The sequence below is a fragment of the Acinonyx jubatus genome, chromosome D4 (genome assembly GCF_027475565.1).
Source record: "Acinonyx jubatus isolate Ajub_Pintada_27869175 chromosome D4, VMU_Ajub_asm_v1.0, whole genome shotgun sequence".
NCBI classification, from domain to species: Eukaryota; Metazoa; Chordata; class Mammalia; order Carnivora; family Felidae; genus Acinonyx; species Acinonyx jubatus.
In genome coordinates this window covers 54134656-54149143 of record NC_069391.1, presented here as the reverse complement: position 1 = coordinate 54149143, position 14488 = coordinate 54134656, and the positions used below count along the sequence as shown (strand labels likewise).

The 14488-nt window shown below is 37.6% G+C and overlaps 1 protein-coding gene across 10 annotated transcripts in view; it reads right to left on the bottom strand.

Annotated features, from left to right (window-relative positions):
- Nucleotides 1–14488, bottom strand: part of NFIB (nuclear factor I B) — a 318792-nt gene that overhangs the window by 102082 nt on the left and 202222 nt on the right. For all 10 annotated transcript variants that reach the window (XM_053205094.1, XM_053205095.1, XM_053205096.1 and 7 more), the window contains exon 3: nucleotides 2305–2358. In XM_053205094.1, coding sequence (XP_053061069.1) covers nucleotides 2305–2358 — 54 coding nt within the window. The remainder of the gene's footprint in view (nucleotides 1–2304; nucleotides 2359–14488) is intronic.

Genomic DNA, 14488 nt, shown 5'->3' with positions numbered 1-14488 from the left:
AAACTCTTACTTTCCTCAAACCAGATTCCGTAATAATCTCCGTGATCGGGTGCATAATACAATGATACACAATGTATCTTAAAATGATGGAATGTTTCCGAATCATTAAAGAAAGATCAAATTTTATTTTATTTTATTTGGGTATCATATATGTTTTATTATATTCTACCTGAGAAACCGGTAATTGATGTGCCATTTAAGTATATACAACATCCAACTAATCATAGTATGATCTACAACATCCCAATTTTAAGACATCGTTCTCAAAAAGGTTTGATTTCCAAAGAAAATTTAACAGGGAAAAAAATTAGAGGTGTCCTACCTTGATTACTTCTGTTTGTCATATTATACGCAAACAGATGATTTAAGAGATGTGCTATGCTGAAGGTAGCAAAAAAAAAATTTAAACGGGCTTCTTGACAAATATTGAAAAATCAAATTCTGACATTATATAACAATTCAACAACTATTCAGCTTAAGTACAGAACGTAGCTTAAGTACAGAACATTTTTAAGTGAGGGTAATTCTTTCTGTACATGTTCAGAAATGAATTTCAAACAATAACAGCTTTATCAATTTCAAATGCAAAGAACATATCCTTTGTTTAGTCTGACTGGCTTACATTACTTATCCACTTTTCTTCTGTTAACCCTCCCCCACCCCATTCTTTGTAAAATGAGTGAGGAAGCTTTTACAAAATGTTTGGACACAATTCACTTTGGGTTATCATGCTATGCAGAGAAAATATTACTCAGCTGAGAAGAAGAAATTTTAGGAGAGTTAAAGACATTATAAGCTAATGAAATTTTCTCAACTTCAGAAAATTTCTGACAAAATTTATTAGATTCAAAATAGTCTGCCTTTTTGGTTCTAATCTCCCACCAACACAAAAAATAAAATAATACATTTAACTGGAAATTACATTTAAAACTGTTGTGATTTTTGCCTGTTTTGTTATTGATCTGTAGGAATTTTGAAGGATTCTGACTTTAAAAGGTGGAGAAAATTCAACTTAGGGTACATTTTTCAACCTATATTTAATTAGGACTTTTTACCTTTGAATTATATGCCATTTCTATCCAACAGTAAGGTTTTGTATAATACCACACAGGTTAAGATGTAGTTGGAAAAATATATTTTTTCTAAGATAAAAATAAAGAACAAAGTACAGGCAAGACTCAGAAATAAAAAAATATATTGTTTTGACCTCGCACTTTTCCTTGCGTATTTACCTACTGTATCTTTCCAACATCATTTTAAAACAAGACTGGCCTGACATATTTTCTTACACGTTGGGGATTCTTCAGGTATTTCCACCTCATATTAGCAAAGCATTAGGACAAGGGAGATCGAATAGTTAAGGACCTGACACTAATTCTCCCTGAGGAAACTTTTATTATTACCTTTCATAAACGTTTTGGTTTATTTTCAATGGAAAAAAAAAAAACAGATCAGATTATTTTGGGAAGTAGAGGGCACGTGTGGTGAGTGTGGATTGTTTTGTTTGTTTTGTTTTGTTTTTGTTATTTCTAGAGCACTCTTTTACCAAAGTTACAGATATAATCAAAATCCTTACGATAACGAAATATTAGAAACCCTGCTTTGACAAGTTTTACGTCCTGAGGAAAAAAAAAAAAAAAAAAAAAACCTCTCCCAAATCAATGTCAAATTCTGTATGTTCAGATTTAGGAACAACAAAACTATGAAGAGAGCCAAGTTATAAAAGCCCATTTTCAGATCTGGAACAACTTCTGAAAATAAAGAGGGTATTTGGCATGTATTATACTAAAGGAAAAGTCCGACTTTCATTATTCCCTGATTCTTGGAATCCAATAAAAACCTTATGGAAGAAAAACTCGCTCGCAAAAAAACCCTTCCCTGAAAACATACCCAACCACTACCACACCCCTCCTTTTAAAGTAATGACGGTTGATAAACTATAATAAGAGTATGGAAATTTTTACTTTTTCTGGTGCATTTTAAAAGGATGACTAAGAGGGTTTTTTGGCTTTTTAAGCAGCAATGACGTTTAGCACCTGAACAACGCACAACTAAAATACGTGCATGTTCATTTTTCCAGAAACACCAACAAAAATTAAAACGGTGATTCGGTTAAGGCTGATGACGCCCGTATAGAAGTATTCGCCACTGTGAAGGGCCCAAACAGAATCACCTCGCATCCTGATCATACCTGCCTACCAGAACAAAAGAGGCAGCTGACCAATGATGGGGTGTTTATCAATACAGTGGTACCTTTGTTCTCCAACAATGTTAGATTGCAAACGTCCTGGAACACATATTTACCTGGAGGATTCTTGGCAGGATCATTGTGGCTTGGACTTCCTGATTGTCCAGAATCTGTAAAGAAATCACAGAAAATGTTTTCTTTTTAATTTGTTTTGAAAGAATTTCACAATCCTCAAACGGACTTTAAAGAAAAAATTTAAGGCCCAACAATGAAGCTGAGTGTTGAAATAAAGTATACTTTCCCAAGCCTTGCAGCGGTAACATTTTATTTATCAAGCTAGATGAATGTCCATACATATTTCTATGTCAAATGGGGGGGGGGGGGTGAGTAGAGATCTATCATCTTCTCAGGACGGAGCAAGGCTTTCTGGAAACAAAAGGTCTGGCCACAAAGCCTCTGAAGGTGGTTTGAAGGTTGGGCCTGTCAGTAGCAATATGAAATAAAGCAGATACATTCCCTAAAAATGCAACCTGAGTGTAATTAAACATGCTTTTAAGAACCTGAAAATGTTTTTATTCCATGAGTATAATAGATAGAAACGAGAGTCTGTTTTTCCAGGATTTCATGTGCATACACACATATCCACTCCCATAATCTCCCAACCTACTGGATCCAGGCCCAGATTTGCCTGCATCCCATAATAGCAATCGATTTGCAAACACCCAAGAAAAGCATAAATTACTAGGTAGAAACTAACAGAGCTTTGTGGAGAGCAAATTGTTGGATCAATTTAATTTCCATCTGTGATAGACAGACTCTGCAGATAAGGAGAAAAAGATCAATGTAGTATATCTGAATTTCCTATCCCACGTTATTCTTCATTGATGCTTTCTGTAGGGAAAGCAACGTGGAGGCAATACTACAGTTAGGCAACACGCCCTTCCTAGCTAATCTAACACTGTTGTGTTTTGCTCACTCCTCTTTCCTCCGTGTCCCCTCTGCATTTATCTGTGTCATTTGGCCCCATGTTATTATACACTTACTTGCAGGTTGCTTTGTAATCTTCCTTTATTGGTTCTAGTATTTAAGTTTTGTCTCCCCAACTAAATTGCATGCTCCAAGGCAGAAGCAGAGATTCTGTCTACTCCTTTTGTGTCTCCCTCAGTGTGCGGGGGTGCTGCTCGTGGCTGTGAATGCACTGGGCTTTCGGTAAATGCCAGAGGAATGACAGGCTCAGATTCAGCCGCCTTGCTTGCCTGCCTAGAGAAGGCAGTTTTGAACTGGATAGTGCATGCCCACAAAATTTGAAAGGTGGCCCTAGATAAGTCTCTTCCCTGAAATCCTGCCATGGTACCTAAGCCAAGATAGGAATCCAGTCTCGTTTAAGCAGAAAAATCTTACACTGTTTTGTTTGGTTTTTTTCAGCAGGGTTATTCTGCTCTTCCGTGTAAGCGATTAACATACAGCAATTGTTGCTTCTATTACTAAATGCAAGGGCATCCTGTTAGCTTCTTACCGTATAAAACTTGGTGATTTATTTTTGTGCTTTGCCTCATGCCTGTTCACCAGATTTAATGCTGAGATCAGAAGTCTACCTCTTCATCCATTTTCCTTCATCTTTTTTTCCCCCCCCAGGATAGTTTTCGTGAAATCTTAGCAAATATATTTACGGATTCCCACATTATCTTCCAATTCATTTCTGATTTCCCAAAATGGAAGTAAAGAAACTGGTAAGGGTTACTCCTGCAGTCTGAGTTTCAGCTAGTGTCTCCTGCTGACAGGCACAGAGTTGGGTATTCTCTACAATGCTTGTCTCTAATCTCTCATGAATACTATGGCTTTTTCTGGAAGGGAGGCAAGACTCAGTGACTTATAACTTAGAAGATCAATCTTTCTCTTTCTACATTCCTATAAAAGATGGTATAATACTGGCCAGTTTCCAGGCATGGAGTATGATAGTTACATAAAAATGATAAATGACATTATTTTGCTATGGCTTCAGCTATTTCTGCCTTGAGTTCTTCTGACAAATGTCCTTCAATATCGATAGTACATTCCAGTTTAATTTCTCAAGTGACTCTAACATTTTGAGAAGTTCCTACTTATTATTATTAACATACCCACTGACCAGAGATTCTTCGTATTTTCTTTTTCCTTCTAAAATGACTTCACGTCTATGGAGGTCTAAACATGCATCCCTCAAGGTGGCTAATGCCACCTTCCTGATGAGACAACATGAGGTCAGTTGAGGTTGTCCTCAGGGAACAGGAGTTGTCGACTCTCTGTGAGCCTTAGCATGTTTCCTTAAATCAATTTCAAAATGGCACCACGAAACTCTTTCCCAACATCTGGCTACTAAAACTTAGGTCAATTAAAGAATGGAGGTCTCTTCTACTCCCAAATAAGTATTCAGCTAGAACAATGGCAACCCCTTTTACCACAACATCCCACTTGGGAAACCCTATTCTTTTCTGCTGCAAATTACCCTTTCCAACAAATGCACACCAACTTCTTCATTTGAAAATAGTATTATTACTAAAAAAAAACCACAAGTATTTGAGGGAAAACTTGAAGAAGATGCTAAAGTTGAGTCACACACTTGCTTTTCATAAGAATTCCACTTTCTAAAATGATCTGGCATTTACTGGCACACAATGGAAGATTTTCCCTCATATTCCAAAGTCTGTGCCTTCTCATGAAGGAAAATAGCATATACTGGATCCCAAAACATAGAAGAGGGCCCCTCAGGGAGTGAGCCAGTGAACATTTACTTTTCAGACTGTAAATTCTAAGGCTATAATCTACTCTTAACTCTCACGGCACCTTATACTGGTCACTTAATTCCAACTGCTGGAAAAGGAAATAACCAGAAAGTCACAGTTGGCAGAGAAACCAAAAAGAACTGTTATTGTGGTTAGCTTCAGAGAAGGAATTATTCAGACCACATCTAAAACCCTTCCAATTCACCACCCAGGTCACATTACTCTACACCCAAAGGTTTTACTCAACCACCTCCATCATCAAGTCCTCTGTGTGTGTGTGTGTGTGTGTGTGTGTGTGTGTGTGTGTTTCTTAATATGTTATTATGAATTCGAGTTCTGTTCCTCACTAGTGGTGGGATTTTTGTGCAAAATTACTTCACTCTTGGAGCCCCGTGGGCCTGATATTTAAAACTGTTGTACTATCTACCTCATAGAGCTGTTGCAAAGCTTTTATTATATAAACCATCAAGCCCTGGCCAGGCACATTCTATACAATCAGTAAATGAAAGATAGTAAACACAGAGGTCACATTAAAAAAAATGATTAATATTCCTTTTTTTTTTTAATTTTGAGAGAGAGAAAGAGAGGATGAGCTGGGGTGGGGAGACAGACAGAAAGCGAGAGAGAGAATCTCAAGCAGGCTCCACACCATCAGCACAGAGCCTGATGTGGGGCTCAATCCCACAAGAGTGTGTGCCCACTGAAAATTCCCATGTCAATGCTATAGCCCCCCTCTCTTCTCAAGAGAGGCAGGCACTACCATCACAAGACTCTCAGGAGCTGTCACACTCAAAAGGCAGTAAATACCAGCCACCTGATGAAGACTGCCTTCCAGAAGACTGAAGTCTTTGGAGAGCAAGACTGGTAAGAATAGGGGTTGTAAGTTGCCCAGCACATTGGGTCTTGAATCCAGGATCAATTTGGATGCAGTGGAAAACAAGAGAGGGGAACGGACCTTGCAGGCAGGAGACCTAAACCAGTCCTCCATCATACCCTCCACATTTTATTTCCTCGTCCTTGATCTTAATCTAGACTTTCTACATTTCTTTGTCTCTTTCTGACTTCACCGGACATAATGTACAACTGAAATAGTTTGTATTACATACTTACAAAAATCTCTTTTAGCCCGTTCTCTATGTTTTAAAAGTATAAATAAACATATATCTTCTTCTTGGAAGAAAATAGTTAATGAATCCATTTCTAGATCACTACTTTCTTTTTAAGTTCATTTAATTATTTGTGAGGGGGGAGAGGCAGAGAGGGAGAGAGAGAGAATCCCAAACAGGCTCCACACTGTCAGTGCAGAGCCCAATGCGGGGCTTGATCCCATGGACCATGAGATCATGACCCGGCCCAAAATCAACAGTCGGATGGACTCCCAAGTGACTGAGCTACACAGGCATCCCCTAAATTACTTTATAAACTCAATCCATTCCTCCTCCCCCAGAAATAAGAAAAGGTTCACATCTCCAAATGACCCTTTCCAACTTTTCTTCCATTCTTTTGTTCCATTCCCTTTTAAAAAGCAGTCAGCCTTTTATGGTTCTTCTACTATCTAAACTTTACCTAAACAGAGGCCAGTTTCCCTAATGGCCCAATTTTAAGGAAGATCCTGGGATATGTAAGTGACCTAAATGATTTGTCCAAAGTTACATGGCAACTCTTGAAACATATGTTCTCTCCATGGGCCACCCATTCAGACACACTACCCCTTGAGTGGGTATTATACAATCTTAAAATCATGCACAGCCAAGGGATCTTTCAGCAGATTAAATGTTTCTGGGAACTTTACCTTACCCCTAACTTCCTTCCTCCTTCCCACCATTTACCGATACATTCAAAATCTTTTTCATAAATTTAAAAAACCCTTAGCTATTCTAAGTTAGACATAATTAAAATCTATACACTAACTGATGCTTTCAAAAGATTGGACAACTCTAAATCTCAAGTTTTACTAATAATCTACTGGAAGGCCAATAAAAGGTTTGTTAAATATATAAGATAATAAACAAATAATAACCTGTTCCATGTTTGTTATTGAGTACTAACTTTCTGAGGTTGATGAGCTCAATTACCTGATGGGGGCAGATCATCAAAACTGAAAATTTTTTGAAGGTCACTACTGTAAGCATCAATTAGATGTGATTCAGAAAGATTCATGGGACACCTTTGGTAGTCCAGCTGCTGATGTCTGGGACATAGTAAGTTCTCAATACACGCTTATTAAATTTCCATTTAATGTATAATAATGCCCTTTAAAATACTGTTCCAACAAGAAGCACATATATTGTACACTTTCTAGAGCTCAGACTCTTCCCAAAGAGGAAACAATGTACAAATAAAATATAATACACCATGATAGGTATTATTAATGAATATATATCAAGATCAGCAAACAGTTGGTTCTTCCTAGGAAGGATGAGCGAGGGTGTGTCATAGAAGATATCAGAGGGGAGGGACCTCATGGGCAGGGTCTTCAAAGATGAACAGATCAGATCTCATATCTTTCTAGTACCTTATTCTACTACCAAGGTGATCTCTTTAAAACCCCAAACTGATTAAGCTACTTCACAGCTAAAACCTTTACAGGTACTCCAAATACTCACAGGAAACTCTCCAAATGTTTCAGTAGGCCATTCCAGGTACCTTCTGGTCCTTACCAACCTCTCGGTCCTCTTTTGGCCTTCTGCTCCTCTCGTGTGTCACTTACACTGGATGCCTCCTAGCCTTCACCTTCCACCCCCCCCTTTTTTTTCCTCCCCCAAGTCCTCCATATTGAGGACATCCCTTTTAGATTCTAAAATACATGAAGGCCCGGATGCTGACCTACTTAGCCCTACAGCCCTAATCTTTGATACAGTGATGTAGGGCCCGACATTTGGCTGAGTAAACCAAATGAGCAAAAAACAACAGGCGTGTAAACTATGAAGTGTGCAAAGAAGAAAGACTAGGCACGTCCCTCAGGGCAGAAACATACAGTAGAAGTCAAATAGATATAACCTTTGTGGCAAAAAAAAAAAAAAAGTGGGGGAGGAGGGTTAGGTATACAATTCCCGGGACCAGGTCTCCTGGCCCGATGTTAAGGCTCAGTTCTGAAGGAGTATTTGGAAATGGGAGGGGTAGGCAAGAGACACTATTTTGAGTGAGAAAGGAATTTTTGGTGCTCTCCTACAAAGGGAAGAAATGTTTGGTGAGGGTCCAGGAAGCAAGCCCAGAAGCCTTTAATGACCTTTATATATTAGCTCTCTTTCTACTCCCAGATGAAACGCATTTCAGGAATTCATTTTCGTCTCTGACACCACGACTGCACTATCAACAGGAAAACCAAATTTGGGAGGCGGGAGTTGAATTTACAAGTCGTTTTGGTGCAAAGAATGGATGGAACAAGGTAACTTGTCAGGTCCTTTCTAGCTCTAAAATTCTATGATTCTATAACAATATGGCTTTTATATCAAGGGATATCAGAAGAGTAAATGAAACCCACATCGTAACCTGTTAACCTACAGATAGCCTCTTGCTAGAACTAAAATTAGTCATCATGTGATAAAGGCCCCTTTGTCATATTCTTTTTGCTTTAAGCAGGTAAAGAAATAGCCCATTGTCAACTAAAGAATACCACGAGATTTTTTTTAAAGACTTAGAATGGTCCCCTTCTTTCTCTCCTAAACATTAATTACCAACACACTAAAATAGTATATTTTTACAAATCAAATACACAGCATGCCAGAAAAAAATCACTTACGAAAAAGAAAAGTCAAGATGTAAGGAACAAGCAAAACCCTGAGGGAAGGGATACAAATGCATGCATTTTATAACAGGGACACAAGAAAATAAGACAAAACTAGGCACCTTTTTAAAGGGGAGGAGGAGAAAACTATTCTCGTAGGGCAAACCTCCTTCACCCTCTTCTAGCTTCTTCTGCCTCAAGGCTTATGCCTCACTGCCTCACTCTTGCAACTCTGTTTTCTGCAATGACTGCTTCCCCAGGATTTACAGTGACTTTGCTTTATATAATTGCAATTCTGATGCCATAATTCACCATCTTTTTCTCCAGCACGGTTAAAACACGATACAGCTTCAGTTTAAATGGAGGACTGTTTTATCAATTGGGGTGACACAAAACTATAATTGGATAAAATTTTCTTTTTCCTCTATTAAATGTCTATTAGAATCACACACACACACACACACACACAGACACACACAACTATAGTTTAATAAAATTTTCTTTTTCCTCTATTAAATGTCTATTAGAATAACACACACACACACACACACACACACACACACACACACACATACACACACACAGAGAACATAGGAAAACTAAGTGCTTTCCTTATAGCTCCTAAGCATGTAAATGTGTAGGGAAATGCCTGCCCATTTTCTGTCTCTCCTGCTCTCCCTTGTCTTTCTGCTTCCGCCTCTCTTCTCAATAGGACATTCCATTATATGGCATCCACTTCACTGCAAAACTTGGTTAACCCACGGAAAGCATGAATTCTGGCATTTTGTTAATGGAGTCCTTGAAATGCTCTTGCTGAATCTGTACCCCCTGGTCTAAACCCAGTCCTGAGTGGGAAGAGAAATCAAACCTCTCTGAATACGTCCGGCAGAATCAAAATAATATTCAGGAAACGTGGCTTTCTATATATTCTTAAATCATGCTTTGTAATCTATATTATGTCCCATCGAAAGGCCCATACTTTCAGACCTTCTTTTCTATTGGTTAACACAGATTTTTAACTATGTGTTCAATATAACAAAGCTCATCGTTTTAAAAGAGGTTGCTATGTTGAACGTCCTTACAGAGAAATTAACTTAACCAAAGAAAATACAAAACAAGAGAGGAGATATGTAATATATCCTCTATTCCTTATTCCTACACATTCCACTAGCTCCATTTTTAAACTTTCTTTTTAAGAGCCACATTTTTGCTTAGCCGGGTGATTAGGTTTAAAGAACCATATCTCAAGGATTAAACTAAGGATTTATTTGGGCTCAGGACCAAAATTTGTCCACAAGGAATTAGCCGAAAGACAGAGGCCACTGAAATTTTAGGAAAAAAAAAAAAATCACATGACCAGATGCGAGCAAATTAAACCTGTTCACAGGAGGAGACTATTGATCAGTTTGGATACAAATACCCCTGCACAAAAAGTGTTAAACCTGCCAATATCTCTGACCAGAGGTTTGCACTGCTTCATTAACTAGCACCAAAACCTCACAAATGAAAGCAGGGATAATCGTATCTGACCTTTCTGGCCTAAGATTAAGTTCAATGACTCTTTACTGATCCAGGGATTGAGTGAACCAAAGGTCACAACCAGGATCGTCTACACTTCTTGCCCTCGAAGCCTTCAGCCTATAGAATGCAAAGATACCATACTGATCATTGTCAGGATTGCTAAGTTTCTACAGTGTGTTTTCAATTAAGTAAATAAAATGTGGTAATTAAATCAAGATTGCGTAATATGTTTTTGATTTGTAATCTCATTTAAATTAATTAACTGACTCAATCCTTGTTTAGTTTTTAAACTGGCCTAGTTAGGGAAAGAGTCCCTGGGAGCAAATCCAGTTTTCTATCTTTAAAAACAAGGCAAAGCAATCTGGCATACTTAAAAAAAAATTTTTTTAATGCACCAGGAAAATATAAATACAGAGCAAGGGTGTTAGTGTAGTGGAGGGAGGAGTTTTATGGCATGATTTTGACTAAAAAAAAAAAAAAATAGTTCTTGCACTAGAGAGGAATAAACCAAGATATTATTTATGCAAAACATTTCTTTTCCAATTTTGTGAAGATTGCATGTTTGTTGGAAGCAAAACATCTCCAGCTGTATTTTAAGTTTCTGAAGAGAGTTGTAAGATTTATAATCTTTCATAAATGCTGCCCATATCTCATAATATTAGATGAACTCGCCACTGCGTACTTTAAGGAACAATTGGCCAATACGCTTTGCCACATGAAAACGATGAAGTACTTTCCAAAGCCCAGCCAGATCCAGTAGGAAAAGATGAGATGTATGTTCTGTCTTTCCCATCTGGGAGACATTGTAGATTTCAGCTATTCTATGTAATACACTTTTTTTTTTCTTGGAAACCAAGAAACCTGCATTTTATAGTAAGGTATGTAGTGCAAAGAGAATGTTGGTGAAATATGAACCTGAAAATGAAAACCAGAATGTCATCAGACTCAAGAACATAATTACGGAGGCAAATTGAAAAATCAATGCAGAATTTCAATATAAACCAAATGCAATGTTTATGATCATATTAGTCTTAGATTTTTCTCTTAAAAGGAAAGCAGAGAAAAATAAATGCTCTCATACCTCCAAAGCCCTGAATAGCACTTGTTATACTGCTTGACACAGTGACTTACTTATCTGTTTTATTTTGTCCTGGGGTCTTCATGGATTAGTCCAAATCCTACATATGCCATAGTGCTGTGGACACATGGCCCTTTTGTGCTATGTCGTTTCACGTATTTCTCCAAAACTTAATATAATATAGTACATCTAGATTAAAACCAGATACAAGACTTTCTAATATTTCATTGGCGATTTTTCTTTTTGGGGATCAGGATGTGTTTTCTCAAAACTGTCTGGAGAGTCAGAAATCCTGGGTCCCATTCAGTAACTGCCAACCACTTGTGCTCTGACCCTGAGCAAACCACTCACGCCTGAATCAGTTTTCATGTTGCCCAATCATTTAAAACTGGACACAAAAAAGGAGAGAGTTTTGTAGCCTTAGTCATTTACAGCAGAAATAAGGGGGGGGGGGGATAACTTCATGCAACAGTGAAAATATGCACAAGTGTTTGTGGAGCAAGGCTAACGTATTTTTTTAAATATATTTTAAGGTTTAATTTCTTACTTTCACTCCTCCCCAAAACATCCCACCTAATTGGTCCTCCTCTGTTTTCACTCTATACCTCCCTTTAAAAACACTAACATCACAGGAAATTTTAAAGGAATAGAATAGTGTCCAACCCTTCTGTTATGTTATCAAATTCATGGGGTCAAGATACATGCACATCTTATTCACTGCTTAGTATAATTCCTGGCATGTTAGTAGATGCTCAACCAACATCTCTTGAATAAACAACCATTATTTTACAGTGGACAAGACCTTGATGGCTGCTATAACTTAAGATGTTTTTCATCTTCCTCAAATTATAATTAATTGCCAGTAATGCCAATCATAACTATTACTTGCCTGATGATTGTCTACACGTATTCTTTTATTTTTTATTTTTTTAATGTTTATTTTTGAGAGAGATAGGGAGCGTACGTAGGGACAGGGCAGGGAGAGAGAGGGAGAGAGAACCCCAAGCAGGCTCCATGCTGTCAACGCAGAGCCCGACGTGGGACTCGAACCCATGAACCTCGAGATCATGACCCGAGCCGAAGTCGGACGCTTAACCGGCTGAGCCACCCGGGCATCCCGACATATTCTACTTTTAAAGAACCTCTCCACAAATACAAACTTAGCAATTGGTTCAATCAGTGACTCAAAAGTCATTATTCTTGTTTGAAAGGTGCTCATTTGATCCTAAGCAGGAGCTCCTAAAAAGGAAATTTTTCCTTGCACACATTTCTCCATTATGCCAGGTGAAAAGATACTTTACCAAATCGTTAAAATGTTTATGTTTAAATCATTATATAAGCTTAGAGAAAAGACACTGAATGAGCTTTTTACATACCGTATTGGTTATTTATGATGAATGAGTAGCCTTTGCTTTATTATTAAATCATGGCTCTTTAAGTCCATGATGCCATATCCATATACAAATAAATGTATGTGTTGAATCCAATGGTGCACGATCATTAGCAGGACAATAGAGTAAGACAAAAATAATATACTTACTTCCTACCATAATAAGGCAGATTTGTTTGTCAGACATTCAGTACTGCTTTTGTTTATAAAATAGCTTTATCATAAAATTGGAAGGAAAAAAAGTCAGAGAAGTCACTTGATGAAACAGGAAGCTTGCTGATGTGGCTGAGATTGGCATTAAATGTCCTAACAGTTCCTTGATAAGTGGTTCAAAGAAGTTCTGTCCCCATGTTTTCAGGACAAAAGCTAATTTACCAGGAATAAGACTACTTGAACAATACATCATGCGAATGAACATTTTCGGAAAAGGATACAATGAGGAAACGAATGAGGAGAGAGCAACTTCCCCCTGCAAATTAAAATTGTGCCTGAGAGGAGTGTAACTCAATTTCACTGATAAAAATACAAACAAACCGAAAAACCCCAGCTAACGTGATTCTATCTTTTTTCTAAGGGAAGGTCAAGGTTATTCGAATAAGTGGAATAGTTTCAAAGAACTCTGAGAAGTTTAGAACCCAAGACAGATATGAAGATTTGTTATAATCCTACGTGGCATTATTCTTTCAAATGCCATTGTAAAAGGAAAGTGAAAAATACAGGTAATGTTAACCAAGAATAATGAAGACCCTGCTATAATAGAAGCCTACCATGGAATCCACTGTTCAGTACTATGGTTATTCGGGAAATGAGAAAAAAATGATGAGACATATGTCGCTTGCTGTATCCATTTTACGGAAGGGAACAGAGACTACGGGGGTGCAAAGCCATGTACCGTGTGCTCAAAATTCCTTCCATTTTGTCATTTTGCTCCGTTTATCTTTAATAGAGATTCAAATGGACTCCTTATGATTAAAAAATCTCTAAGCTAAGTCTAAAGAGTATGAAAAAGAACCAGTTTCTGCATAATGTTCCATCCATATGTCTTAACCCTGAATGGTATCAAACCTATGTAATTTTATACATCAAATGCCTTCCAGATGTGACAAAACTTTAACGCAGACCAACTTCAAGTTTTTTACTGCAAGCTCATCTCCTATGCTCACAAAGATTATTTTTACTGCACACACATTACCCATGGCTAATGTTCAATTTTCCAAATTGATTATGATGCGATTTCAAAACTGGCATTGCATTCCAATCAAAAAACAAACTATGCTGCATAGCGAGCCTCCAAAGAAATCACAAAAGAACCAAGAAACCACAAGCATTGTGTCCAAGCTGGAGACCGTGCTTGATTACAAGGACAGTCGAACTCTCTCAGTACCTCCAAAACATGGAAAAGGGGAGGCAAGGTCATCTCTAATTCCTTGACAGAGCTAACTGCCAATAGAATGATTGAGCCTGTCACCTGTTGTTTTTGGTTTTAAAGATTTGTTCTAATCAGAGAAGATAAATTCTTCCTGACATTTAAAGTATGTTAACATTTGAAAATTAACCAAAAAAAAAATTATTCATGGGAAATTTTCAAAGGTATCTAACAATATGCCATCATGAAAAATCATAAACTAAATTTTCTAGTAGGATAAAAAAATAAATTGGTAACTCAATGCCAGTAAGAAAAACTAGGAGGATGAGCCTTTGGAGAATGTCATGCAAACACAATCTCTCCCATAAAATGAATGCTTTGAACCTTACCTCAATGCCACCTCTCCGCGCCACCTCAAAAACCAGAATTGCCGGGTACTGGTAACTTGTGCTCAGA